This window comes from Prunus mume, linkage group LG6, assembly GCF_029339155.1.
Source record: "Prunus mume cultivar Tortuosa linkage group LG6, ASM2933915v1, whole genome shotgun sequence".
NCBI lineage: Eukaryota > Viridiplantae > Streptophyta > Magnoliopsida > Rosales > Rosaceae > Prunus > Prunus mume.
In genome coordinates, this window is record NC_142703.1 from 1,633,882 (window position 1) to 1,659,064 (window position 25,183).

Consider the following 25,183-nt stretch of genomic DNA (forward strand, 5'->3'; position numbering starts at 1 on the left):
GAGCAGAGAACAAAACCACACAAGCTCTCGAGGGCAACCTGAAGAAGACTCAAGGAAAATGGGGTATAACAAAATGAGTTGGGTCTTTGCTTTTCTAGGGTTTATGTTCTTGGGTGGGCTTTCCAACGCCAATGGTGCTATTCATCATTATGATTTTGTTGTAAGTGCTTGCTACATTACACTAATACCATATCGTTGCTTTTCTTTATGGGTGTTTCACTAGAGTTGTGTAATAAAATGTTGGGGTTTGTTTTGTGATATTTTGCAGCTGAAAGAAACAAATTTTACAAGGCTTTGCAGCACAAAGAGCATCTTAACTGTGAATGGCAGTTTGCCGGGGCCGACGATCACTGTTCGGAAAGGAGACACTGCTTTTGTCAATGTCCACAACCAGGGATTATATGGTCTCACAATTCATTGGTAAATCCCATTGGCCTATAGCTGATCTGCGTGTGCTTTTTTTTTTTTTTCACATTGACCAAGAGTCCAAGACTCGTTGTCATGGATAGATAAGTTACGTGCGGTTTCAACATAAGCTTCGTAGAAACTTACCCAAAAAAAAATTATAAGCTTGGTGGAAAAAGTATGGATGGTTGATAGCTAGGTCCTAGTAGGTCCGTTTGGGTGGATTGAAAAGATCTTTCCGCTTACAATATCCTTCATTTTCCTATCTCATGATGGGGCTCTCCGAATTCGATTAGCTTACTTCTAGCAAGAGACTCATTACCATTAGCCAGTGATTGTTTTTCTATTACATAGAGAGAGAGAGAGAGAGAGAGAGAGAGAGAGATCATGTTTTCATGGAGTATTTCTTCTCCAAGGGTTTAAAAGGATAAAATATTAAATTTAGAATGCATGATGATAACAAAGTGAAGATGTGAACGCATCTGACCAAAAAAAACAGGTGATGAGAAGGTGAAAGTGTGAATAATTTCTGTCGAAAAAAACAAAGAGATGGGGAGGCGGGAAGTTGTGGGCATCCTCAATGGAACACTTTCCACCGGCTTTAGTTTTTTTTTTTCAATAAACACAAAAATAGAACCTTCCATTTTATTTTGGCGGCTTGAAACAGTACAACATGAAAAGAGAAAAAAAAAAAAAAACATCTTTGTCAATGGGTTTATCCGATAAAAAAGTGTTCTGATTGGTTTTAAGTTTGAATACCCACGATAGTGTGTGTAAAAAAAGACCTCTTCCCCATCCCTAACTATGAGAAAAAATACACATACTGACCCTTTTGTTTAATATATTTACAGGCATGGAGTGAAGCAACCAAGAAATCCATGGTCAGATGGACCTGAGAGCGTAACTCAGTGCCCTATTGCACCACGAACAAACTTTACATACGAAGTTATCTTCTCCAGTGAAGAAGGAACTTTATGGTGGCATGCTCACAGTGATTGGACACGTGCCACCGTCTATGGTGCCATCGTTATTCTACCAGCGCTCAACACGACTTATCCATTTGCAACACCAGATGCACAAGAAACACTTATTCTAGGTACTTTTATTATTCACATATAATTTATATATATTTTTATTCAAATTAATTACTATTAATTTCATGTCCTCTCTATCATCGCCTCTTTTAATACTATTAATGAATATAAAAAGACTAGACCTAATTTATATTCTAACCTTCACGTTATTTATATATTATCGGATAGAATGATGGTGCCTCTCTCTTATTAAAAGAAGAAAAAATTAAGATGACATAATCAGGATTTGGAATATAATTATGGGTCTACTGTTTAGCATGTGAACGTAGAATACAAGAATTTGTTGTATTTTCCTATGATGTTGCGCTTAACGTATAGAACATTCTAAATATATACTCTCAATTTCTTAATATTATATATTCACCGTTCATACGTGAAATAATTTATAATTAAGAACATCCAAAAGTCATTATTATTTGTATTTATTTTCTTGCGTTGTCATTGCCGGCAATCCGAATTCGAAAACGAAATTATATATATTTCATATGTGGGTTGCTTGCAGCCTCCTGGTTCAAGGGAGATGTGATGGAAATAATTGAAGAGGCCCTCGCATCAGGTGGCGATCCAAACAGTTCAGATGCCTTCCTAATCAATGGCCAGCCCGGAGATTTGTATGATTGTTCTAATGGTAATTATAATCAAAGATCCAAACTTAATCTACTTTAATACCGTTGTTAATTATTTATAAGTATTTTTTTTAAAGACATTTCCTATTTAGAAGGACGATAGTATACTAAACTTATACACACTACACTAATGCTAGGACTCGAACTCAGAACCTTGTCTGAAGGAATAAATAATATACAAATTTATAAATAAACTCAATCCTAGACATGTATTTATAAAAAAACCCAAACACTATTTAAACATAGAAACACACCCAAAATCAACAATTGTATATTTTTTGGGTGTGTTTATAAATGGATTTTGAGTGTGTTTATAAAGTGTTTTGGGTGTTGAGTTTTTTTATAATTTAAGCTCCCATTTTGGGTGTTTTAGTGAAACTCCCTAAATATTATATACACTACACTAGTATAGTATGGGTCCTCTGCATTATTTATGCATAAGTTAGAAAAGAAGCAAAGGGGTGTTTTTATAATAACTGGATTTGACATAATAACACTACGCTTTGATGAAGAAGACTTTTAGGTGTCTGCGGAATATAATAACATGCAAACGGATGATTTATAGCTTTTCTAAGTTAGCAAAACGTACGTAGTAATCAAAAAATATATAAAATTGAAAGAAAGGGATTGAAAATCACTATTCAAATTTCACTTATATAAATGAAAATTACTATTCAAATCATGTTAGTTTGTTGTATATTGGTATCCATGACCAAGCCATGCTCGGTATATGGGTTGTTTACAGGGAATTATTAGTCCATGTACAACAACAATTGTTTTACCAATTAAAGGGACGTATTATTATTTCACCAGAAAAATAAATTATTTCACACTACTATTTGTATCACATTAATTGAACATATTGTTGACTATCTCGTTAACAAAAGTGAGTCGCAAAGTGATCAATAAATGTTGTATAAATAACATTATTGTAATTGTAAATGTCTGTAGACATGGGGTTGAACAAGTTGGCTAGAGCGAATGTGCTCCCCATTCTGCACCCGAGTTTGAATTCCCATCCCCGTAGTTTACATTAAATTAAAGTATAATATTATTGCTTGTATAAAAACATAATGCATTTACCATTTTAAATGAGAAAATAAACGGAGCTTATGAAGTTTTCCATGTGCTGGAGGCCGTTAAGGGGCTAAGGAGACTTCAAACCTAGCTTTTGCTTGGCCCCTGGTAATAACTATTTTATTTTTACATAAATATTTGATATGTTCTAAAAGTTATTTATTTTTAATGTTGCAGAAACAACATATCGTTTGTTGGTTGATTATGGAAAGACCTATCTTCTCCGAGTCATCAATGCCGTGATGAACGAAGAACAATTCTTTGCCCTCGCCAACCACACCCTCACAGTGGTAGCTCAAGATGCTGCCTACATAAAACCTATAACCACCTCCTACATCATGATAACTCCAGGCCAAACCATGGACATTTTGGTCACTGCAAACCAGCCTCCCAGCCACTATTACATTGCTTCTAAGGCTTATGTTGACGGTTCCGTTCCATTCAACAACAGCACCACCACTGCCATTGTTCAATACAACGGCAACTACAGCGCCCCGTCCACCACTCCCTTCCCGACTCTTCCCGATTACGATAACCAAACGGCTGCTGACAACTTCACTAGCCAAATAAGGGCATTGGCAAGCAAAGAACACCCTATTAGTGTCCCATTAGAAATCCATTCAAAGATCGTTATCTCTATTGCCATAAATGAAAGAATTTGTCCCAACTCTAATTGTAGTGGCCCGCATAACAATGCGCTTTCTGCAAGTTTAAACAACATCAGTTTCGAGCTCCCATCTATTGACATATTGCAAGCATACTATCGGTACGTATCATATTTCTCTATCATTGCTTACATTTAGATTTCGCTCGATGAAGAGTTTAATTTTTTGCAAGAATGATATACAAAGTAGACAAAGTTAATATGACCTAATTGCCTACTTTACAGGGGAAATAACAACGGAGTTTATAGTACTAATTTCCCTAATATGCCACCTTATTATTTCAACTTCACCGGAGACGTCGGTAACAACACAATATACCCGAGCTTTGGGACGAGAGTGAGGATGATCAAATATGGTGAAGGAGTTGAGATAGTCTTCCAAGGGACCAACATCATTGCACCTGAGAACCATCCAATGCATCTCCATGGTTATGGCTTCTATGTGGTTGGAACTGGTTATGGGAACTTCAACAGTACGACGTCGCCTAAGACCTACAATTTGGTTGATCCACCAGAAGTAAACACTATTGGGGTTCCAAAGAATGGATGGGCTGCCATCAGATTTGTAGCTGACAATCCTGGTAAGTCTTAATAAGATGCACATCATGTCACTTGCTTGATTTAAAGGCAAATTAATTAAAGAAATTATTTTGATAATGATTTTCAGGAGTATGGTTTCTGCACTGTCATTTGGAAAGGCATTCCAGCTGGGGAATGGACACTGTGCTCATTGTGAGGAATGGAAACACTACTGAAAGCAAGATTCGCCCACCACCTGCTTATATGCCTCCTTGTTCCAAGTCTTAGATTTAGAAATTTACTTTCTTTTTCTTCCATCGATCTCAATTTATTTTAAATGTTTATATGATTTGTGAGAATGATTGTAACATCCAAGTACTTCTTATGTTAGATTATCTTTCTTGAGTGAATAATAAATTATTTTCGTTATGACAGATTTTTGTCAAGTTTACTCCAGCCCAAAGTTCAAGTTAGAAAAATTATTGTTTCATTCGACTCAAATTTCAAGTCCAATTCGCTTATAAAAAAAGTAAGTCCAATTTAAGAAACAATTCTCTAAACTAAGTCCATCCCAAATGAAAACAAGCATCTCAATGTACAGTTCAAATGAGCCCAAGCCCAGCTTAAAAATCTTGAAACGGAAGTACATATTAACGAGTATACATTTCCCGCAATTCCAGCCTAATTTAATAAATTTTACTGTCTACTTCCATTCTCTGGCAGAGCTGGAAAATTTTCGGAGGATGTGCAATTTTTAAAAACTAAAAGTTCAATATATATATATATATATATATATATATTATAGACAACTAAGTATCCTTATGATTAGTTGAAGGAGGATTTGAACTACCTTAGATTATTTGAAGGAGAATTTGAACTACCTGGATTATTTGAAGGAGGATTTAAACTCTTTCTCTTAAAGTACAGTTTTATAATTGTATAATTAAAACAAAATAAGGGTTTTATATCTATAACTATGACTAATTGACTATAGTTTATCAATAAAATAAACAAATCAATATCAAATTATCAATTAAATAAACAAATAAAAATTAATTCAACCTCGAATCAATTAAATAAACAGATAAAAATTAATTGCATCCCACATGACTTAAGAATAAAGATTTGGATCATAGGACTTTATGCTAAAATATGAATATGGTTTGAATACTTTGGGTTTTTTTTATTCTTCTCCATAAGGAGGTATATATAGGAGTTTACATATGAGGGTTTTACAAGGAATTAGATATAGTAAAGAATTAGGAAAATATCTCCTAATTGTACAATAATTTATCACTTATATAAAAAATAGGAAAGTAAATCCCTTAATTAATCAAGGAAGTAAATCTCCTTGATTAATTAGGAGACTCACGTCAACACTCCTCCTCAAGTTGATGCATATATGTCACGAATGCCCAACTTGATAAGTGAGTTATGAAATACTCTTCCACACTCACAGCATGTGCAATATCTGATCTTGGAGGACGTATGAAGAGTAGAACCTTTGTCGGTGAGGATAGAAGAAGGAGTCTGGGTTGATTGCATGCTTCTGTGAGTCTGCAATAAGATGGAGAATCTTATGGGTTCTTAACATCGCAGCGGAAGTAAGATGTGATATGAGAATGTGAGGAAGGTGATGTGAGAAATTTGATGTATGAATTGGATTTAAGAGGTATGTGTATAAGATTTGAGGGTATGTATTTAGGGATTTGGATAAGAGGATTTGAGGACTTTAGATTTGAGGGATTTGGATTTGGGGAAAAATATGAGGAATTTGATTTAGGGTTTTGGATTCGATTATGAGAATTTGAAGAAATTTGAGATAAGGGTTTAGAGACAAAACAACTTCTCTTCTCTTCACTCCCCTTCTCCCCTTGAAGAGAATGGGTCGTTAGAATAAAGAGATATGTAGTATCTTCATGGGAATACATAAAGGTAATGGGGATACGTCAATAAACATATCATTTTCACTCACTCTCCACCCCTTGAAGAGAAGGGGAGGAGAGCACTTAAATTTCAAGAAGAACGCAAAGCACAGGTCCCAAGAGATACTGGCTCTGATACCATGCTAAAATATGAATATGGTTTGAATACTTTGGGTTTTTTTTATTCTTCTCCATATAAGAAGGTATATATAGGAGTTTACATATGAGAGTTTTACAAGGAATTAGATATAGTAAAGAATTAGGAAAGTATCTCTTAATTGTATAATGATTTATTACTTATATAAAAAATAGGAAAGTAAATCCCTTAATTAATCAAGGAAGTAAATCTCCTTGATTAATTAGGAGACTCACGTCAACACTTTAGACACATATAGCATATTAAAGAATAAATGTGAAGGACCAAGATGGCCCAAAATTAGGCCACCAAGAGTAAGGTGCGGCACATATATATGTGGAAGTAAGTCCACATGAGTCACATATACATGGGTTTATAAAATAAAAGCTATGGCACTATTTCATTTTAGGGTTTCAAGTTGGAAAATTGGAAGAGAGAAAACATAAAGCTCTCTCTCCCAATCACTTTGGCCGCCACTTGGAAGAGTGAGAGAGCTAACACGCTTTTCTCTCCCAAGTTCTTATTCTCTCATCTCATCCATCCTTGGTGAAGAGCTTTGGGGAGGTGCACACTATTGTACCTATTGTAGAAGCCATAGTGGAGAATCAAGAAGAGAGAGACCAAACACACTACTTAAATACCTTATTAGGATTCATGATTCGCTCCAAAATGTTCTCTTTAAAAGTTATGTAAAAGGTGCAATTTTTTGTAAAATTTGGGACTAATAGGATTTGTATGATTTTCTAGAATTTAATTTTTCTTCTGCTTCTTTGTATTTGAAAAATGCATATTAAATAACTCATTATCCTATTTTAAATATATTTGGGAAATACACACACTTAGTCTCTCAAAAAAATAGACTTCAAATTGATCAACTTGGTCTCAAGTTTCTCAACAATTCTCTTGCTTTCACTTCTTGATTTCCAGTCGGCAACTCTTGAGAAATCTTGTGTTTATTTTTCTGCCTTCTTCTTTGGGCTGGTATGATTTCCAGTTGATTTTCGAATCCCAACTGTGATTGCTTAAGTTTCGTTGCATTATTTTTAGTTCAATCAATCGGATTGGAGTTTCTTTTAGTTCAACCTCACTTGTTTTACTTGTATTTTTGTCTAATCGGACTTACTTCACTCCTTTTAACTTGTAACGTGTATTGAGATCCCTTTTCATACTCAATAATAGAAGTTCTTTCATTCCTATCACACTTTCAACATTTTGTTTCTTTGAGTTTTTTTAATCACATAAGTGGAATATGGAAGTCCTTAACAAGTCGGACATAGAAAAGAATCAATATAAGCCAGTTCTGCACTCAGTTTCTGTCTAATCACCCTCCTTTTATTGGGGTTTTTGTTTTCGGCCAAATTCTATTGGGCTTTTTAGTACCATATGTGTATATGTAAATTTTATTTTTGGGTTTGTGAAGATTTGTTCAAGTGCAAAAAGCAAAAGACAAATTGGGCTCAATTTCTTTTGTCAACGTACGGTCCTAGTATTTGATGGCAAGAAGATCCGCCGAAAGCAACCACTCCTCCGCCCACTCAAAATTTTATTTTATTTATTTTTTAATTTTTTATAGGTTGTTTTTGGGTTGCCTGCTTTTCAACTTTTATTTATATACTTTGTTGGCATTTTCTTTTTTATCAACTCAGTGCAAATCTCTCACAACCACCATTCTGGCGGTCAAAAGAGGCGGGTTAAAAGGAAGATACCAAAATTGCAATATAAGGAAAGTGAAAATGAAAAGAAAAAGATAAGGGTTATGATATGCAGAAATACCAAAAGCTATCTTCGTAAACATTCCCTAAAATAATAATAAAAATTCAGAATTTAATATATTGAGAAAAAAAAAATTTCCTAAATCAATACATGAATAAAAAAAAAATATAACAACGAATAACCCGTGTAGTCTGTGGCGGACCTAGAAATTTTTTAGCAGATGTGCAATATTGACTAAGTATGAAAAATGATTTTTTGGAATAATCATTTTCTCAAGATAATTTTTGACGGCTTTTATTCCTTACACATCAAATAAGAAAACTTAATTTTATGGGATTTTAATATAAAGTATATATTGACTTAATAAGCCATCATTTTTAGCCTAAATCGTATTTTGCACTAAAACCGAATTTTTATATTTTGATTTGGTGGGAATTTGATTTTCTAGTATTTTTATTTGAATCCAAATGGGGGGTACTTCCTTATTTACATTGTAAACTTAAGTAAATGGAGTAATATAAAAATAAATAAAAGTAAAAGGACAGAGACATTTACTTAAATGTTGAAAATGGAAATAAGGTAATTTGTACACCAGTTGAGCAAAGGGGCAATTTGAAGCACCCACAATAGTTTTTCCGGTAAGGAGGTGCAGCTACACCTCCTTGCGCCTTGCTACGTCCGCCAGTGCGTGTAGTTGTTCGGAGTAAATGTTTCTCTAGGAAATGTTCTAAGTTCGAGTCGTAGCATCCGTGTACTGTATATGAATTTAGTATGCTATCACCATCCTCAATAGGAAAGGTCCTAATAATAATAATAATAATGTAACAATATTGTTGGTTTACTACAATGCTCTTCTTATAATACTGAGTCAATATTATGAAGTATTCGGCATAGTCGGGACCACAAATTGTTATAAAAAAAAAAATTAACAAATTAAAAATCCACCTAAAGTTTCCATGTGAGTAAGTTGCCTTGTGTCCAAGGAAGTCACTGTAGCCATATTTTAGAGTATAAGAACCCCCACCCGACGATCCAAGGTATTAAGACGCAAGCACTGACACATTTTGGGAGAGCAGAGAGAGTACTCTCAAAATGAAGTGCTTCAAAACAATGAGCTTCTTAGCATTTATGTCTATTTTTCTCTTACAGACTGAAGTGCTTCTATGCTTGGTCCAAGGAAATGTGCATTACCATGAATTCATTGTAAGTAGCACTCATTGCTTGGGTTTCACCTTCTTTTGTGATTTTAATTTCGACTTGCTTTGTGTAACGCATAGAATCCTGGCTCAGCTCCGTTTATTGCAAAATGTCAGCATTTAAAATCTCATGCATGATATAGTTGTTGAGTGAAAAAAAAAAATGTTCATAGATTTACTTTTGTGGTTATATCTTGATTGCAGCTTAAAGACACCAATTTCACAAAGTTATGTAGCACGAAGAGTGCATTGACTGTGAATGAGAGTTTTCCGGGGCCGATCATCCGAGCTCAGAAGGGGGATACGGTGTACGTGAATGTTTATAATGAAGGAAGATATGGTGTCACTCTACATTGGTAAGAAGTACGGAATTATAATACTTTTATGACAGAGAGGGAAAAATGTAAATTTTGTTTTAAATTTATGCATGCTATTTTTATAGGCATGGAATAAAGCAACCAAGAAACCCGTGGTTCGATGGACCTGAGTATGTTACACAATGCCCTATTCAGCCAGGAACAAACTTCACCTACCAAATTTTGCTTTCTTCAGAAGAAGGTACATTGTTTTGGCATGCCCACAGCGATTGGAGTAGGGCCACAGTGCATGGAGCCTTTGTCATCTTGCCAGCAAATGGTACCAGTTATCCATTTCCAAAGCCAGATGGAGAACAAGTTATTTTATTTGGTATGCAAAATGTTTTATTAGCTGCAACTCTTCCATGCAATTTTAAGCTCATAATATTATCTTGTTTAATTTGAACCTTATTACAAAAAGATTTGGTTTAGCAAATTAATAGTAATAATTTATCAAAATATTTGGTGGGTCCCAATTTTCATACTAAATTTTGGACCCTCAACAGAAAGTCAATCTTCCATGGGCTACTAGAATAAGGACACTGGCTAAATGCAAAATACATGACTGGTTGGTCTTTCAAAGTTTTGCTTTCCATAAAAAATAACACACCCAATCAAGTCGAATTTACTTTTCTTTTAAGCTTTGTGTGCATCTAGTTTGTTCTTGTAGGATAGCAAAGTGGTTACTTTATGTGCATCTTCCCATAACATTTTTTTATTAAAAAAAAACACTTGTGCGTCTTGCATAGCTTTTTACCCCTCCTATTGTTCTCCTGCAGCATCATGGTATAAAGAGGATGTAATGACATTGTTGGATGAGACTCTCAAATCTGGTGGACTAACAACATCGTCAGATTCTTATACCATCAACGGCGAACCTGGAGACTTTTATTTATGCTCCAACGGTAAAAATTTATTAAACGATAAATAGACAATTTGTAATCATTATCATGCTCCTGTTTTTCCTTGTCTTGCCATGCAAATTGAGGATTTTATTATAAAACACATGACTTCATGTGCATTGCAGAAACAACATATCGAATGTTCGTTGATTATGGGAAGACCTATCTTCTCCGAATAGTGAATTCAGTACAAAATGTAGACATGTTCTTTGCCATTGCCGATCACAATCTCACAGTTGTAGGAGCGGATGGTGCCTATGTCAAACCTATTTTTACCTCCTACATAATGATCACCCCAGGACAAACAATGGATGTTTTACTCACAGCAAAGCAATCCCTTGGCCAGTACTATATGCTTGCAAGCCCTTACTATGATGGAGAGGCTGATGACTTTGACAAAAGCATGGCCAGTGCCATATTCCAATACAACGGCAACTACACTCCTCCATCATCACCCATCTATCCAACCTACATTCCTGGTTACTACGACATCGATTCTGCGAGAAAATTTGTCACACAATTCAGAAGTTTGGCATCTGCAGAGCATCCGGTTGACGTTCCTCTAAATGTCACCACCCGAATGTTTATAACCATTTCTATTGGCATGCTGCACTGTCCAAACAACTCATGTGCTGGGCCTGAAGGAAACAGGATTGCTTCTGGCTTGAACAACATCAGCTTTGCCAACCCTGCTGTTGATGTGTTGCAAGCATACTACAGGTATTACATTCGCCAATTAGTTTCATGTTGGATGCTCTAACTTTATCATGGTATCCGAGTAGGAGATTTGAAGTCTGAGGGAACTCTGCTATAATTTAAGACAATAGTTGCTTGATCCTGCATAATTTGTTTTTCTTGATAGGAACATAAGAGGATATTACGAAGCAAGTTTTCCAGACGAACCACCTAATCTATTCAACTTCACCGCAGAGGACTTGACAACAGACAATTACACCATAACCAGTCGGGCTACGAGGGTGAAGATGTTGGATTATAATGCCACAGTGGAGATAACATTCCAAGGGACTAATATCATGGATTCAGGAGAGAATCATCCAGTCCATTTGCATGGATTCAGATTTTATGTCATCGGATCTGGTTTAGGAAATTTCAACAACGTGACCGATCCATTAACTTACAACTTGGTTGATCCACCTGAAGTTAATACCTTCCCAGTCCCTAAGGACGGTTGGGCCACCATCAGATTCATAGCCAACAATCCAGGTTCGTATGCTCATTAATTTGATCTTATGTATATATGATTAACATTATAATGGAACTTTTTCTACATCCCAAAAATGCTAAACGTAACATATACAGAGAAATTATTGTATGGTACTGCAATGCGATCATCTACTTGTTCACCTCTTATAATATAGGTAGACTACGGGGTTAAAATTTCCATTTTTATGATATAGTATCAATAAATATCCGTATATACTATAACACATACACAAGTTATACTAGTCTCTGAAATTAATGCAGACAGGCACCATAATGCATTACCGATATATTATTAATATTAATTATAAGAATTAATGTTAATCTGACTAATATAATCTTACTTTAATTACTATGAACAATTTTGGCAGGGGTTTGGTTCATGCACTGTCATTTTGATCGACATATGAGTTGGGGAATGGATACTGTTTTCATAGTTAAGAATGGAGGGACCGATGAAACAAGTATTCGTCCTCCACCAGATTACTTGCCGGCGTGTAGCAAAAATTCACTGTTTGGTGCCGATCCGTCGATGTTACAGATGGGAGAGTGATATCAAAGTTTATACGAAGATTCAAAAGACATTTGTTATTTTTGTATGCATTACAATTCTGAGCTTTTACGTTAGTCTTAATTCAGGACGCCACAGCTATATAGTATTTGAATTTTTCCTTAATCTTAATAGCACTACAGTATATTCCTATTTCGGATGTTCTAAATTTTTCCTTATTTGTAACATGTTACAAATTAGTGCTATTCTTTCTATTTTGGCAAACATTAATGCATAATGGATCGGAACGTAGCTAACTGCTGTTTTCATTTCTCAAAGTAAGCGTTGGTTCAGCACGAGTTGCATTATCTATTTTCACAAACATTAATGCATCATGAGTTGTGTTTAGGCCTAAATTCTGCGAGCCCAGTCTATTTAAAAGAAACTGAAGAGCAGCCCAAAATAGAGAAAGCCCAGATTAATTTCTCGAATTTTGCAAGCCCAGCCCAGAATTTATTAAGCCCATGATAAATGAACAGTCTTGAGCTTTGAAGAAAAAGCAGCCCAATCAACATTAGACGCCCATGTCTTTTGCAGAAATGGAGGTTTAAAAAACACACAAAAAAAAAGTAAATAAATCAATAAAATTGCCAATTAAATGGTAATTCATCACTAAGCAGCCCGAAAACCTCTAAGAGATTGGATTAAAGCTCAGCTTCTGAAGAATTCTCGCCATTTGATCTCAAAAGCAAGTCAACAGATCTTTTCTTACTCAAAAATGTTTTCCCAGAAGAGCCCACGTGTCTACTTAACTTTGAAAAGTCAAAAATTTCAACTATCACAGAGGAGTTCATAGAGAGTTAATAAAGGCAAGTATAAAAGGAAGACTTCTCTAAATCTTTGCAGCCAAAAGATCAAAACCCGTTTTTATATATATAGAAAAACTCTGCACCAAAGCAGATGATCTTTCCGAGAGATAAGCAGACTACGATCTCAAGAGATAAGTAGGAAGCAAGATAGTTGTTGAAATAGGAAAAGCAAACTGACCATTATGGCAGATTGTGTCCTTTCTCTTTACAAGGAATAGACAGAAACAAAGAAAGTTGGTCTTTCTTTCAAAAAAAAGCAAAGAAAAGACCACCATGGGAATTGATCGTTGATGGTTTTTCTCTGCCAGAACAGATAGCTTCCCCTTTTTTTGACATTTAAAAAGAAAGATCTTTTTTGAAGGATTTGCCGCCCATTATTCAAAGATTAAAAAACCCCACTCCAGCATAAGAGAGGGGGTGAACAAATAGAGACAGCCAAAAAATCAATCAAGACAAAAAACTCTAAAAGTCACAATTGACAAACTCAAAAAGATCCAATGATCTCAAAAAGCCTTCAAGCATTGAAGCAACCAAAGCTTATTGAGCCACAAGAAACAAGTCAGCTAGAACTCAAATCTCTGTTTTCGGTTTAGGCATAGAGAAACAATTTTACAAAGCGAGATTTCTCTTGTTACAAATTTGATTCAGCATGAAGCCAAGTCAAGCAGAGTTCAAGTTTTTACAAATATGAAAACCTCAGCAAAATTTACAGAAAGTTTTGGTTAAGCAAAACAGGCACCATAGCGCAGCTCCATCTCAGTGATCATCAATCCAACCACTTTTGCCCTCTCCGGACTGAAGAGGCCTTAATTCTGCTCGTTTAGCAAGCCTTCCATGGTCTGAAATAAATTGAAGCTCTGCCAAACTCAAATTCCAGCTAAAATTCATCAATTGAAGGTGTTGATGATCCAATTCAGCACAGACACATCCAATCTAGCCCGATTCAGAGGCAATTATCCAGTCAAAAATTGAAGTCCAACATCATGTTGTCTTGTTTCGGAGTCGCCATTTCATTTTTGAGTCCTGTAATAGGCAATTCTGCCTAGAACAGTTTACTTTCTTTTTGTCTATTCTGGCAAGAACTACCAATTTTGTACTGTGAAAAATTATAAAGTCCTCACTAGTCTGACACAAAGAAAATAACTTACTTGGGAGATAATCCTCACCCAAATTCACAATTTCTTGTTTAAAAGTCAGAAACTTGGGGCGCAAGTTATCTATTTTTTTTAGCGATGCTAGGGTTTTGAACTGCTATCAGTGGCACGCTCACGCAGAAAAGAAAGTTGACTTGTTGACCACGCCAATGAGGAACTTTACCCTACCATCACAGGATTAAAATAAAAACGGGTGAACAAGTTGATATAAGCCACAAGGATAAGTTGATAGTGTTTTACAACGAGTGCTGTTATTTCTACTCCCTTATCCTATTTTCCTAGTAACTATATATTCAAAATTTTAAAGACGAATTTACCACTTTGTAAAAGGACTTATAGAGTGTTTTAGGAATAACGGTGTATGACTTAAAAAAAATCCATGTCAGCTGATCCCCAGCAACCACTTCCCTCACTTGTGGAGAAATTATACAAAAGTATAGTACTACCACGTGGCGTGCGGTGGTAGTACGCACCTAATTACATAGCGACATGTGGCATGGTTGTCTTTTAAGAGAGAGACTGTTAACATCCAGATTTAATGGTAACATCGTTAGTAACCAACTCTTTTTTTTTGTTTTTTATTTTTTTTTAAGAAATAAAAAAGAAACCCTAAGACATAATTACTTTTATCGAAATTTGCACCACTGTTCTAAAAAGAAGGAAGACTTTTGTAGCCTTTTTCTTTTTGGTCAAGGTTGCACCTATACGAAAATTATGTGGTGCCGGTACAGCCGACTATCCAAAGGCTGAATTTCCATGTTAAAAATGGATGGCTGAGATTCAATGACTTAACCTATTGAGCCCTTTGTTATTCAACACGTGAGTCGCATGTGACTCTGAGAAATCAAAAATCCTAAGAGCCTATCCAATCCTTAGCGCCTCCAGGAACTCTTTTCTCTGCTTGCCCAAATCCAATCCTTAGCGCCTCCAGTAACTCTTCTTTTCGCTTGTCCACTCGCTCTACTTGCCGGCGAACTCTTCTCCTGCCGCCAGAACGCTTCTCTCTCACTTGCCCAAATCCATCCTAAGCGCGTCCAACTCTTGTCTGTGCTTGGCTAAAACGCATATGCAAGAAGCTAATGCTCATCGAATTGAGGTCATCCACGAGAAAACCTAAGCCGACACTGGCAACTTTGCCTAAGAAAGTTTCTTAACTCTTCTCTTTGCTTGCCCAAAACTCATCTGCAGATACCAAATTGATGGTGGGTCCAACCTCCATGATGTAATGGTCACCAAATTGGAGGTATTTAATTTAGTTTGTTATGTTGGCATTGTCTGATACAGAATTTCAATTTCGCAAATTGAGGGTGTCATCGACTTGATATTTGATCGTCCATTTCTTTATGTGTTTAGGAGCTTTGAAGCCCATTCCAGCGGGTACTACATTCAATCGATATACGAGGTGGGTGGGCGAAGAGTTTGACCGTTGACGACATCAGCGGAATGGATTTGTAATAACAACATGGTTGTAAAGATTTCGAAGATCCCTGGCTGTTAACGGCGACATTTGAGTTGGTGGCAAAAGGAAGTATAAGGAGAAGGCGTGGAAAGTATGGAAAGATCAAGTAAGAGTTCAAAGAACCCTCTTTTCTGGTTTAGGAGTTGAATGTATTTTGGGTAATGAGTTGATGCAATTGCATGTTTTTGGTTGCGAAACAGTTATACGCGGGGCAATTATTGACCTGACTATGTGCAATTGCATGAGATTATTCATTTGTGTTTTTTGAAGAGAATGTATGGTAGCACATAGATTATAATGTAATTTCAGTTTGAATTTATGTTTCTCAGGCATGTAAGGGTCTGGTAAGATGGACAGGGGTGTAGAGACATCAAAGGGTGGTTGTAGTGATTCAGGGTATCTGGGTGGCTGTGAAAGGTTGAGTCACAGGGCACTGGCAATAGAGAGTGGGCATATGTCGGTTGAACATCTGGTTAGTCAAAGTAGTGATGATAATGTTGTTGACATTATTGCACCGAGGAAAGAAGATGTTATGGGGAAAGAGTTTAAAACTTTAGAATTAGAGGAAGAATATTATATGAGTTATGCAAAGGGCATTGGATTTAGCGTGAGAAAAGACAAATTGGTTCGTAATTCGGAAGGGAAAGTATGTAGGAGACGGTGGTGTTGTTTTAAAGAAGGTTTGGGAAATGAGAAGTTTAATGATCGACCGGATAGGATTTGAAACCGAAGCCAAGTACAAGAGAGAATTGCCCTGCCCATTTTTGGGTGGGTTATGAGAAGAAACGTGATACTTACATTGTTACGAATTTTGAACCACATCACAATCATCAACTAGTTACTCCACTTGAATCGCCATATCTCCGATGTAACCGTGTTGTTTGAAATTCCGATTTAGCACAAGCAGTGGAAATGCGAAGAGCATTGGTTAGAACATGTCATACATATGAGTATATGGTCGACCAATATGGCGGGTATTTAAATGTTGGTTTTCAAATAAATGATCTGTACAATAAGTTGGATGCATCACGCTGGGAAATTTTGCTCGACGCTGACACAGAAGCCGCACTCTCGTACTTAAAAGGAAAAGGAGCAATGGATCCATAATTCTTTTGTAAGTTTAGTGTTGATGAGGAAAATAGGCTCGGTAATTTGTTTTCGAGGGACCCACTTCACTTTTGGAGTACATTGCCTGTGGCGACGTCCTCATATTCGACAGCACGTACAAAGCAAATATGTATGACAAGCCCCTAGTGTTATTTGTTAGTTCAAACAACAACCGTTCTACTGTAATGTTTGGTTGCGCATTATTGCATGATGAGACATTTGAAACTTACAAGTGGTTATTGGAAACATTCATGGCATCCTTAAAGATAAGAAGCCAATATCAATATTGACGGATGGCTATGAGGCGATGCATGAATCCATTGATGATGTGTTTCCCATGTCTAACCATCAGTTGTGCTCATGGCATGTGTCAAGGAATGCACAGAATAACTTGAAGGATGATGAATTGCTAAGAAATTTTCAGGCATAAATTTGGGAACCATTTGCGTTGGACGAGTTTGAGAAGAAATGGGAGGTTTTGAGGGAAAGAGCGAGTACTCCGAAACAAAAAGAATGGTTGGAAATGATGTATGCAAAAAGAGACTCATGGGTTGAATCATGTCTTAGATGAAAGTTTTTCGATGGTATGTGCACCACTCAACGCATGGAGTCCATGAACAAGTATGTGAAGGATTACTTGAGGAAAGGCGTGAAGTTGTTTGAATGTATTCCTGCAATTGATAGGGCTATGTTACGTCTTAGGAATACCTCGGCGAAGAATGGTTTCAACGCAATGTACTTAGCACCAGTCCTTAAAACCGCATTGACAAAACTCGAGCAATAAGCTTCTTAGATTTACACGCATAGGTGCTTTGTATTGATAAGTCATGAGATCGAATCTTGCTCAGCACTCACCCATGATAATGTGATGCATAATTTTGGAGGTCGTGTATACGTATTGCCAAAATATGGTGAACCGCATAATAATTGGACTTGTGTTTACCACGGTGGGGAAAATATGTGGATAGAGTGTGGATGCTGGAAATTTGAAAGTGAAGGGATCCCGTGTTGCCACCTGTTTTATGTAATGAAGTACGAGCACTTTACGGAAATTCCTCCGGCACTCATAATGAAGAGATGGACAAAGAGTGCCCAAAGTGATACATGTAGGGAATGTTTCGGCAAAGGCGAAGACACTACCAACAAAGTTGTAGAAATGGTGAGGTATGGAAGTTTAAGTGCTATGTCAAACAAAGTATGTTTTTATGCATCGAAGACTGCAAATGGTTATGCCATGTTGACGAATGAGTTTAGTAGATGGGAGGGAATTTGTGAAGGCTTACGGTAAAAGGAAGAAGAGAGAAGTCTGAAATTGGATAGTGCTGGGCAATGTCCTCCAAATATTGTGAAAGATCCAAAAATTGTTAGGACAAAAGGCACTCAAGCAAGCCAAGGTGGAAAACGCAAGCGTCGACAATGTCATTTGTGTCGCGGATATGGATATACAAAGTGAAATTTCTCTCAAAGAAACTTGCATCCAAGCAGAAATGCAGGTGTGAATATCCCTTCAGGTAGTGAAAGCTATCAGTATAGTTTCAAGAAAGGGCCGTCCTCGGACATTAGCTACAGTTATGCTAGTAAAATGGTTCCTCAATGCAGAGGCAACTATGTGGTTGATTTGTCTGGTTATGATAGTTTTTCTATTGCAGACCCAACCAGTTATACCCCCAACAGTGACGATGATTTCTCATTCAACAATGGTGAACCTATTTCCCTATGTACTGGTTCAACTTGAAACAATTGTAGTTTTGGAACTTGGTTTACATGTAACAATTAACATTAAATGTAGATCTAGTGATAGACAAGATGCTTTCATATGATTGATATATTATTGTTTTATGTATGTATTGTTGAAAAACGGTTTTATGACTTGTATGGGGTGCTTGGATGGAAGTTTTATGTAGGCGGCGGTGATCCATAATACATTGCATCAGAAAGGGTAAGGGGCAATTATTTGAACATATTAGAATCGGTAAAGACCAATTATCTGAAAATACTTGGTATTAGAAAATTGTTGGCCCGAAAGTGCAAATTACATTCCAAAATATATCCAATTTTGTAAACCACGATTGGTTAATCCTATTTTTTAATCATATCCATAGGGTCATAATGAAATTGTTACTTGCTTTTGTTTGTCTTTGCTATATACATTCATTAACTTCGCGTTTAAGGTCTTAACAGTTTTGACCATAGCCGGTCGGCATTTGCGTTTACGGTCTCAAGAGTGACATGCGCAAACCCCTAATAAGGGAAAGTGGATCATATTTTATTGTACAGGCATAATTAGACCTATTTTTTTTTTTTTACTATAAATAGAAGGGCGAAATGAACCGAAATACAGAGCATGAGAAACGTTAAAGGGCAATAATCCGAACATATTATATTACAAAATGACCGATTATAAGAAATTACCTAGTAATAGAAATTGCCATGTAGTGCGAAACACATTCCAAAATATCCCGAATTGCAAACATGCAATTGCATGACGGTGATGCAATGCGAGAGTGAACATATTTTATTGTACAGGCATAATTAGACCTATTTTTTTACTATCAATGAATGAACACTTTTATCACTTTTATGTTTTCGGTATGTGGAGTGTTGTTCTAAATCCGGATTACCCTTAATTGTGGCCCCGATGTTGTTCTGCACCCGGATTACCCTTAGCTGTGGCCCCATCCTCATCCTCAACCTCTTTCTCTTCTATCCAGGCTTTGTCTTCATTCTCCTCTTCATCTTCCTCTTCTTCTTCCTCTTCCTATTCTTCTTCCTCTTCGTCTTCCTCTTCCTCATCTTCTTCATGCTCTTCTGCTACCACAATTTTGGTCTTTCCTTTTCTAACTATCTCATGTTTAAATTTTGTGCAAAACTCCTACATACAGGGAAACATTGACATATATAAATAATCAATTTTGTTGTGCACACGAGTGATGATGGTTTGCATTGTAGAATGTAACATATTATTTAAAATTGCAAAATTGAACATCTTATATATCGATTGGGGTAATGGAGGTAACAAACTTACATGTTCTGCATTATCAGCTAAGACGTCTTGACCAATACCAGAACTTGCAATGGTTGTCCCCGTGATGTTCTTCAATATCTCCTATTACAATAGAACATCGTTCATGTTCATTCTTGGTCTGTTATTTCCATATAACATCGGTGATGTTTGTTAATTTTATGAAATCACTATGAAATGAAGCCGAACTGACTCATAATCTCTTGCTGTAGGCGCCTAATCTCTATGCTTGCTTCCAATGAAGTTGAAAATAGTAAGGCATTCAACCCAGCATTCAGCTCTAAAATCTTGGTTGCAGCTTCAACAGTTGCCTACATTCAGGCACATGCAATTACAATAATCACCACAAGAAGCCATCAATTATGAATAAATTATGCAATGGAAACTACGTACATGCGTTACACCATCAGGTAATGGTAGATCAGGGCTATCTTGTCCATGGGGTATCTGCACAAGTTTACTTCCATTTTGGCGGCCCAGCATGGTATTCGCACTGACCATAGCTGAGGAGAGATGTTTCCTACCCTTATATTGGCCTCTTTGGGAGTTTTGTATTGTCCTTCCTGTGGAATTGAGGTATCATGTTACATTTGTGAAAAATTATATCAATTTAATGCAGGAAGTGTAAGTACATAATACGTGTTCAGTGTAGAACGTACCGCTTCACGTAAGTCCACATAGTGGCAGTACCTTATGTACTCATCTCTATACTGGGCAAAGTCAGATGAATTTGCAAGCCATTCGAAGCTGGGTATTCATTAAGTGCTTCCTCGACTACTGACTCATCAGTGAGCTTATAATCTGAAATCATTGTCCTCGATGAAAGTTTGGGTACTTGAGGTTCTGTGGTACCTAAACTTTACATTGCGATTTACTCTCCCAAAAACCAGGCTAAACCAGCTGGTCCCTCAAGTCTCACTTTGCTTTTGCACCTAACCACCTCAATGTTCGGGGCCACGTGTTCACGGTCTCACTGGGCCTTGATAAAGCAAACAGCTTTAGGTACTCGCAAACCTATACCTACACAAAACAAGTATACAAATTAGCAATTTAAGCAAAAAAATCTGTTGCACTTTGGGGACATTTAATTCGATTACACTAACCTTTCATACCCTCCAATACCCACCCATGCTTGAGGACCTGCCCCTGGAACAATAATCCATTGATTTATACAAGCAAGCCAAAGCCGCACTGCCCTAGTTGTAAATCTCCAAGTCGTACTTTAATCGCTTCCTACCAACACGCAATCCTGTGATTGCTGTGAAGTTCATAAGGGTCATCGACATCTCTCCAACTTTATCAAAGCGGAATGTGTGGGTAGTGTCCCACCATCTATCAGCTAAGGCCACAAGTAATGGCCTATCCCCTTTCTTTCCATAATATTGACAAAAAGCGCAAAAAGCCAACTTGTTTGACCTTTGCTTTCATAGTGTCGTGCATTGCTTTGTTATACCATGTAGCACACTTGTCATTGTTTCCACACCCTCTTATTTGTTTTAAAGTAAGCTGCATAAACACAAAGGGTTTAGTAATCTCAATTTGATTGTGACCCACTTAATTACAAATTATTTCAAAGTGAGAAATGCAAATTGTCAAATAAAATAAGAATACCTTGAAGGAGATATGTTCCTCCAAATCCACGTGAAGCAAGGGTGAACAAGGATTTTGATCCCTCGGTAAGAACACACATACACCGAACACCCAAGTACCCATAGGACCCGAAATTCGTTTTGCTGGCTTCCGTTTTTTCGAGCTTGAGGTAGCCACTGAAGCCTTACTTTTCATAGGCTTTGCAAGTGTGGTCTTCTGCAGCCAAGAACCTTCATGAGATGCTCCAACCTCAATGGACTTGTTCTACGTCCTCATTGTCGCTTGGAATATCTTTCAACCTTAATACAATAACAATAACTTTGATAAACATGTTCATACTAGAAAATAGATTATCATTGAAATGATTGGTACAATATATTTTTTTCGGCAAAAAAGCATACTTTGTTAATAAATGTATATTGGCATTATGCATGAATTAGCAATATTAGATAAGTATGTAACATGATATATCAAGTCATTATTCAAGATTTATCTTTTCCTTTCTATAGAGAAAGCTACACCTACCCCTGCATGCTTTGTTTCTTCAATAGCTAGTATCTAATTACCCATCCAAACAGTAAAATATTTTCATTGGAGATTATACGTGGAATAAATTGTCCAACACTAAGACAAAAGCAGAAGCATAACAAATGTGTCGGAGCACCACTAAAATCTAAATGGCCTACGTTATGGAAGGAATAAGACTAGGGTTTTGTCTAAACTGAGGAACAAATTTGCCCAGGACAAATGTGTGTCCAAGGTCAACGGCAAGACCCCAGAATCCAAGGTTTAGCATCATTCAATTCCATCTACCCAAACAAAATAATTTCAATATCAAGGAGGAACCCCAAACTTAGGAACCCTAAACCCTCATACAAATCAATTCGTTACAAACCCAAACACCCTTACGATTTTTTGTCATGTAAATCCTCATGTGCACATTTAGAAACATAACTGAATGAATAGGATCGAAGTTCTTACCTTTGACATGGACTTTGAGAGCCGACGAACAAGGATTTTTAGGTGACAATGGCAGTCGACAAAGACAGCCAGAGAGAGAGAGAGAGAGAGAGAGAGCAAGAAGTGTGATTGAAGATGGAAGAGTCAATTGAATTGGGCAACCGAAAGGACGAGAGAGTGTGAAATGCCAAGTTGAATTCAGCCAGAGACAATGACAGTGCGCGAGAGTGAGAAACTAAAGCTGTTCCAATTTCAAGTTTTGAAAATTTTATGTTTCTAAAATTGGTTCGAGGGCTTTAAGGAGGCGTAATACTTCAAACAAACGGCTCCCCACAGTATTGAGTTTGGGTTTGGGGTGAAAAATCAATTGGGTTTGGGCTTGGGCTATAGATTTAAAAGATGAATTGGGATTGGGCTTTAGGGGTACAAATCAAGTGGGTTTGAGTTTCCAAAACAAATTTGTCAGAGTACCACTAAAATCTAAATGGCCTACGTTCTGGAAGGAATAATGCTAGGGTTTTGTCCAAATTGACAATGGCAGTCGATAGAGACAGCCACAGAGAGGGGGAGAGAGAGAGAGAGAGAGAGAGAGAGAGAGAGAGAGAGAAGTGCAACTAAAGAAGGAGGAGCGAACTAAATTGGGCGACCGAGAGGACAGGAGAGAGCGAAACGCCAAGTGGAATTTAGCCAAAGACAACAATAGCGTGCGAGAGTGAGAAACTGAAGTTGTTCCAATTTCAAGTTTTGAAAATTTTCTGTTTTTGAAATTGGTTCGTGGGCTTTAAGGAGGCATAGTACTTCAAACAAACGGCACCGCACAGTATTGTGTTTGGGCTTGGGGTGAAAAATCAATTTGATTTGGGCTTGGGCTATAGATTTAAAAGATGAATTGGGATTGGGCTTTAGGGGTACAAATCAAGTGGGTTTGGGTTTTCAAAATAAATGTGTTGGAGCACCACTAAAATCTAAATGGCCTACGTTCTGGAAGGAATAAGGTTTTGTCCAAATTGAGGAACAAATTTGCCCAGGACAAATGTATGTCCAAGGTCAACGACACGACCCTAGAATCCAAGGTTTAGCATCATTCAATTCCATCTACCCATACAACATAATTTCAATATCAAGGAGGAACCCAAACTGAGGAACCCTAAACCCTCATACAAATCAATTCGTTACAAACCTAAACACCCTTACGATTTTTCATCATGTAAACATAATTGAATGAATAGGATTGAAGTTCTTACCTTTGACGTGGACTTAAAGAGCCGACGGACCAGGATTTAGGGGTGACAATGGCGGTCGACAGAGACAACCAGAGAGAGAGAGAGAGAGAGAGAGAAATGCGACTGAAGAAGGTGGAGCCAACTGAATTGAGCAACCGAGAGGACAGGAAAGAGCAAAACGCCAAGTAGAATTCAACCAGAGACAACGACAGTGCGCAAGAGTGAGAAACTGAAGCTGTTCCAATTTCATATTTTGAAAATTTTCTGTTTTTGAAATTGGTTCATGGGCTTTAAGGAAGAGTAATACTTCAAACAAACGGCGCTCCACAGTATTGTGTTTGGGCTTGGGTTGAAAAATCAATTGGGTTTGGGCTTAGGCTATAGATTTAAAAGATGAATTGGGATTGAGCTTTAGGGGTACAAATCAAGTGGTTTTGGGTTTTTAGTTTGAATTGGATTGGGCTTTACGGTGCGCAAAAAGGGATAAGTACATGCGATTGGACTACCTTAACCATCAACTCTATGTGCATGCAGTTACACTAAATGTAATTACATTTCAGTGTTTGGGCCTTTCTAGGGGTGAAATGTTTTGATGCCATGAAGAAAACCAAAAAATCATTTGTAAGCAAATAATGGAATTCAATTACATGACTTGCAACAGTCGTGTCATGCAATTGCACTTGCTATATTTCAAAAGAACCTCGACTGTGCGCAAATAGGGATATGTACATGCAATTACACCTAATTTCTAAACTATAATCCCTTATCACCTACTGTCAAAAGTTTCTACTTTGCCTGGGAGTGTGTCATTGACTTCCTTGCGATGGGATGATGAGGGATGAAGGGACCATGTTCGACAACTTGTTAAGTTCTTCGTCGACTAGCGGACTCGGTTACTTCCTTTAGACACATGTTTTTTGGGTTCTTCACCAACGATAGTGCAACACAAACCCGCTCACTTGCATGTTGAAACTGCAAATAAAAAACAACCCATTGAAGAAATGATTAACAAAAATATCTGACATGGAAGACAAAACTATGAAACAATATATATGCCGACTCACTTTATTTGAACCATGTGATGTGCATTGAATGTCTTCTAGCCAATTCATAACGAATATACCATAATCTCATCCATTCAGTTGTCTGCAGGCCTTGTCAGTTCGCACAATGTTGAATTTTGCAAACTGCCATCCATTTTCAAAATATTCGACCAATTCATCATTGTAAATGTTGTCCAAAACTTTCATCTACACCACAATCAATTCAAATCAATTCTTAGTCGGGATGTTAGGAGAATAAAAATACAAACCAAAATTAGGTAAATTAAACTTACAATTCATTCCGCTAGTTGATAACGAGCTGCGTTGTATTTAGGACCAGGGAGGGTATCCCATATTTCAACATTTTTATCACCAATAAACACCACTAGCAAATACCAATGACTGCCGATTTGATCCAAAATGGGGATGAAA

The 25,183-nt window shown here is 36.9% G+C and overlaps 3 protein-coding genes across 3 annotated transcripts; all 3 read left to right on the forward strand.

The window, feature by feature from the left end:
* Positions 1-4,819, forward strand: LOC103343288 (putative laccase-9). Its single transcript, XM_008246951.2, has 7 exons — positions 1-160; positions 269-420; positions 1,257-1,501; positions 2,002-2,127; positions 3,380-3,968; positions 4,092-4,447; positions 4,534-4,819. Exons 1-7 carry the CDS (start codon positions 59-61, stop codon positions 4,671-4,673), a joined length of 1,710 nt encoding a protein of 569 aa, XP_008245173.2. The 5' UTR covers positions 1-58; the 3' UTR covers positions 4,674-4,819.
* Positions 4,820-9,251: 4,432 nt separating this feature from the next.
* LOC103343290 (laccase-14-like) lies at positions 9,252-12,387 on the forward strand. The gene is made up of 7 exons (XM_016797003.2): positions 9,252-9,362; positions 9,560-9,711; positions 9,798-10,042; positions 10,491-10,616; positions 10,739-11,333; positions 11,476-11,837; positions 12,206-12,387. The coding sequence occupies exons 1-7, from the start codon at positions 9,252-9,254 to the stop codon at positions 12,385-12,387; spliced, it is 1,773 nt and encodes a 590-aa protein (XP_016652489.2).
* Positions 12,388-17,499: 5,112 nt separating this feature from the next.
* Positions 17,500-18,648, forward strand: LOC148915780 (protein FAR-RED IMPAIRED RESPONSE 1-like). The gene is made up of 3 exons (XM_089054200.1): positions 17,500-17,648; positions 17,739-18,077; positions 18,513-18,648. The coding sequence occupies exons 1-3, from the start codon at positions 17,500-17,502 to the stop codon at positions 18,646-18,648; spliced, it is 624 nt and encodes a 207-aa protein (XP_088910326.1).
* Positions 18,649-25,183: the final 6,535 nt, after the last annotated feature.

Coding starts and splice junctions, on each gene's coding strand:
- LOC103343288 (XM_008246951.2), top strand. CDS start 59: ATGGGGTATAACAAAATGAGTTGGGTCTTTGCTTTTCTAGGGTTTATG. Junction 161..268: donor TTCATCATTATGATTTTGTT/GTAAGTGCTTGC, acceptor GATATTTTGCAG/CTGAAAGAAACAAATTTTAC. Junction 2,128..3,379: donor TTTGTATGATTGTTCTAATG/GTAATTATAATC, acceptor TTAATGTTGCAG/AAACAACATATCGTTTGTTG.
- LOC103343290 (XM_016797003.2), top strand. CDS start 9,252: ATGAAGTGCTTCAAAACAATGAGCTTCTTAGCATTTATGTCTATTTTT. Junction 10,043..10,490: donor AGAACAAGTTATTTTATTTG/GTATGCAAAATG, acceptor GTTCTCCTGCAG/CATCATGGTATAAAGAGGAT. Junction 11,838..12,205: donor ATTCATAGCCAACAATCCAG/GTTCGTATGCTC, acceptor CAATTTTGGCAG/GGGTTTGGTTCATGCACTGT.
- LOC148915780 (XM_089054200.1), top strand. CDS start 17,500: ATGTGCACCACTCAACGCATGGAGTCCATGAACAAGTATGTGAAGGAT. Junction 17,649..17,738: donor AAGAATGGTTTCAACGCAAT/GTACTTAGCACC, acceptor TGTATTGATAAG/TCATGAGATCGAATCTTGCT. Junction 18,078..18,512: donor AAAGTTGTAGAAATGGTGAG/GTATGGAAGTTT, acceptor TCCTCAATGCAG/AGGCAACTATGTGGTTGATT.